This window comes from Octopus bimaculoides, chromosome 6, assembly GCF_001194135.2.
Source record: "Octopus bimaculoides isolate UCB-OBI-ISO-001 chromosome 6, ASM119413v2, whole genome shotgun sequence".
NCBI classification, from domain to species: Eukaryota; Metazoa; Mollusca; class Cephalopoda; order Octopoda; family Octopodidae; genus Octopus; species Octopus bimaculoides.
The window spans coordinates 35,181,797-35,183,747 of record NC_068986.1 but is presented as its reverse complement, the minus strand read 5'-3'; the positions used below and the strand labels follow the sequence as shown (position 1 = coordinate 35,183,747).

At 36.9% G+C, this 1,951-nt stretch overlaps 1 protein-coding gene across 1 annotated transcript in view; it reads right to left on the bottom strand.

The window, feature by feature from the left end:
* Positions 1–1,436, bottom strand: part of LOC106876407 (DNA replication complex GINS protein PSF3) — an 11,748-nt gene extending 10,312 nt beyond the window's left edge. The window contains exon 1 of the mRNA XM_052968455.1: positions 1,226–1,436. Coding sequence (XP_052824415.1) covers positions 1,226–1,377 — 152 coding nt within the window. The 5' untranslated portion in view covers positions 1,378–1,436. The remainder of the gene's footprint in view (positions 1–1,225) is intronic.
* Positions 1,437–1,951: the final 515 nt, after the last annotated feature.

Here is a 1,951-nt window from a genome sequence, read left to right as displayed (position 1 = left end):
TTGAGCGTGATCGTTACCAGCATCGCATTACTGGCACTTGTGCCTGTGGCACGTGAAAAAACATTCGCGCGAGGTCGTTGCCAGTGTCACTGGACTGGCTCCTGTGCAGGTAGCACGTAAAATACACCATTTTGAGCTTGGCCGTTGCCAGTACCGCCTGACTGGCCTTCGTGCCGGTGGCACGTAAAAGCACCCACTACACTCTCGGAGTGGTTGGCATAAAGAAAGGCATCCAGCTGTAGAAACTCTGCCAAATCAGATTGGAGCCTGGTGTAGCCAATCTGGTTCGCCAGTCCTCAGTCAAATCGTCCAACCCATGCTAGCATGGAAGGCGGACGTTAAACGATGATGATGATAATGATGATGATGATATTATATATTATATATGTATATTATATATATATATTAAGTAATCTTCAAGTTTAGGGGATAAAAAAATAAATTAAAATATTCAAGGGAAGTAACTGAACGTCTTACCAGTATTCTCCGTACATCTGTTTATAAATAAATCACACACGTGATTTGATTGACGTTAGGGTTAGGGTGTGATTTATTTATAAACAGCTAGAAGAAAACGGATAATACTGGTAAGTCGTTCAGTTATTTCCCTTGAATATTTTTATTTATTTATTTTATCCCCCTAAACTTGAAGATTACCTATATATTATATATATACGTCCACAACCGTATTGCTACGTAGTCGTTCAGTCTACTAAAAATAGCAACCAAATCTCCTTCAAAGCATACTGCCACTGTGTTAAAAAGAGAAAGGTTACGTTGCTCCTGATTTATAAGACGGGATGTCATGTCTGGACTGCTTTTAATCTTAGGTATAGGTTTGTTCGATCAGAGCTGAAAAAAGAATAAGCAACAAATTCCACATCATGTCGATTATATGTGTGTGTGTGTGTTTGTATGATCAACTCTGAGATAAAAGCGAACATCAAATAATAACAGTAGCGACACTACTTCAAGGGATCCTCTACATGGTTATGTTTATTAGTCTTTTAGAAATAGCAGTCAAATATCCCTTAAATCATACTTAAACAAAACGAAGAATACATAAGACAATATAACAGTCTCTGGTATACAAAATATGCTTTAAAGGGTGAGAGGCAGGATAGTGACGGACAGTTATTAACAACTTAGATCATAACACTGCTCAATGGAAACCGACCGAGGGTTAAACAACAACGGCAACAACTTATTCAAGACGATCGAACACTATAAACAAAGAAAATAAAAATTTATAAAGTTACCTAATCGGTAAAGTGTCATTTCTATTTTGCTCGGAATATATTCCTGAGATGCTAAAATATCATCAATATCGAAATACTTCAACGAGGTAGAAGCGGGTCCACCTTCAGCAGAAGACATGTTTGGGTCGGGAACTTTGTAATTAGGCGCCACATTTAATTAGTCGATGAGGCTTTTCGTCTTACACACGCGGTTTCCTTAGACCACGAGCACACGTTAATCTCCTGCGAATTATAAATTATTATTTCAAATTAAAAGGAACAAAATTGAATTCTTATAAAACGACAATTGTTCAAAGAATTAAATTTTTATAGATAGAAATAAACACAACTTGTAAATTAAAGGATATTCACAGAATGATAGAAAGAAAATCAAAATTGGTTCATATGAGACAAATTTCGTTAATACTTTTCGTATTAATACCAACGTTTGTGAATGCGTTATGTACATATATTCTTTTATTCTTTTACTTCTTTCAGTCATTTGACTGCTGCCATGCTGGAGCACCGCCTTTAGTCGAACAAATCGACCCCAGGAGTTATTTCTTGTAAGCCTAGTACTTATTCTTTTCGTTTTTTTGTGAAACCGCTAAGTTACAGGACGTAAACACACCAACATCGGCTGTCAAGCGATGGTAGAAGGGGTACACACACACACACACACACACACACACACACATATATATATATATATA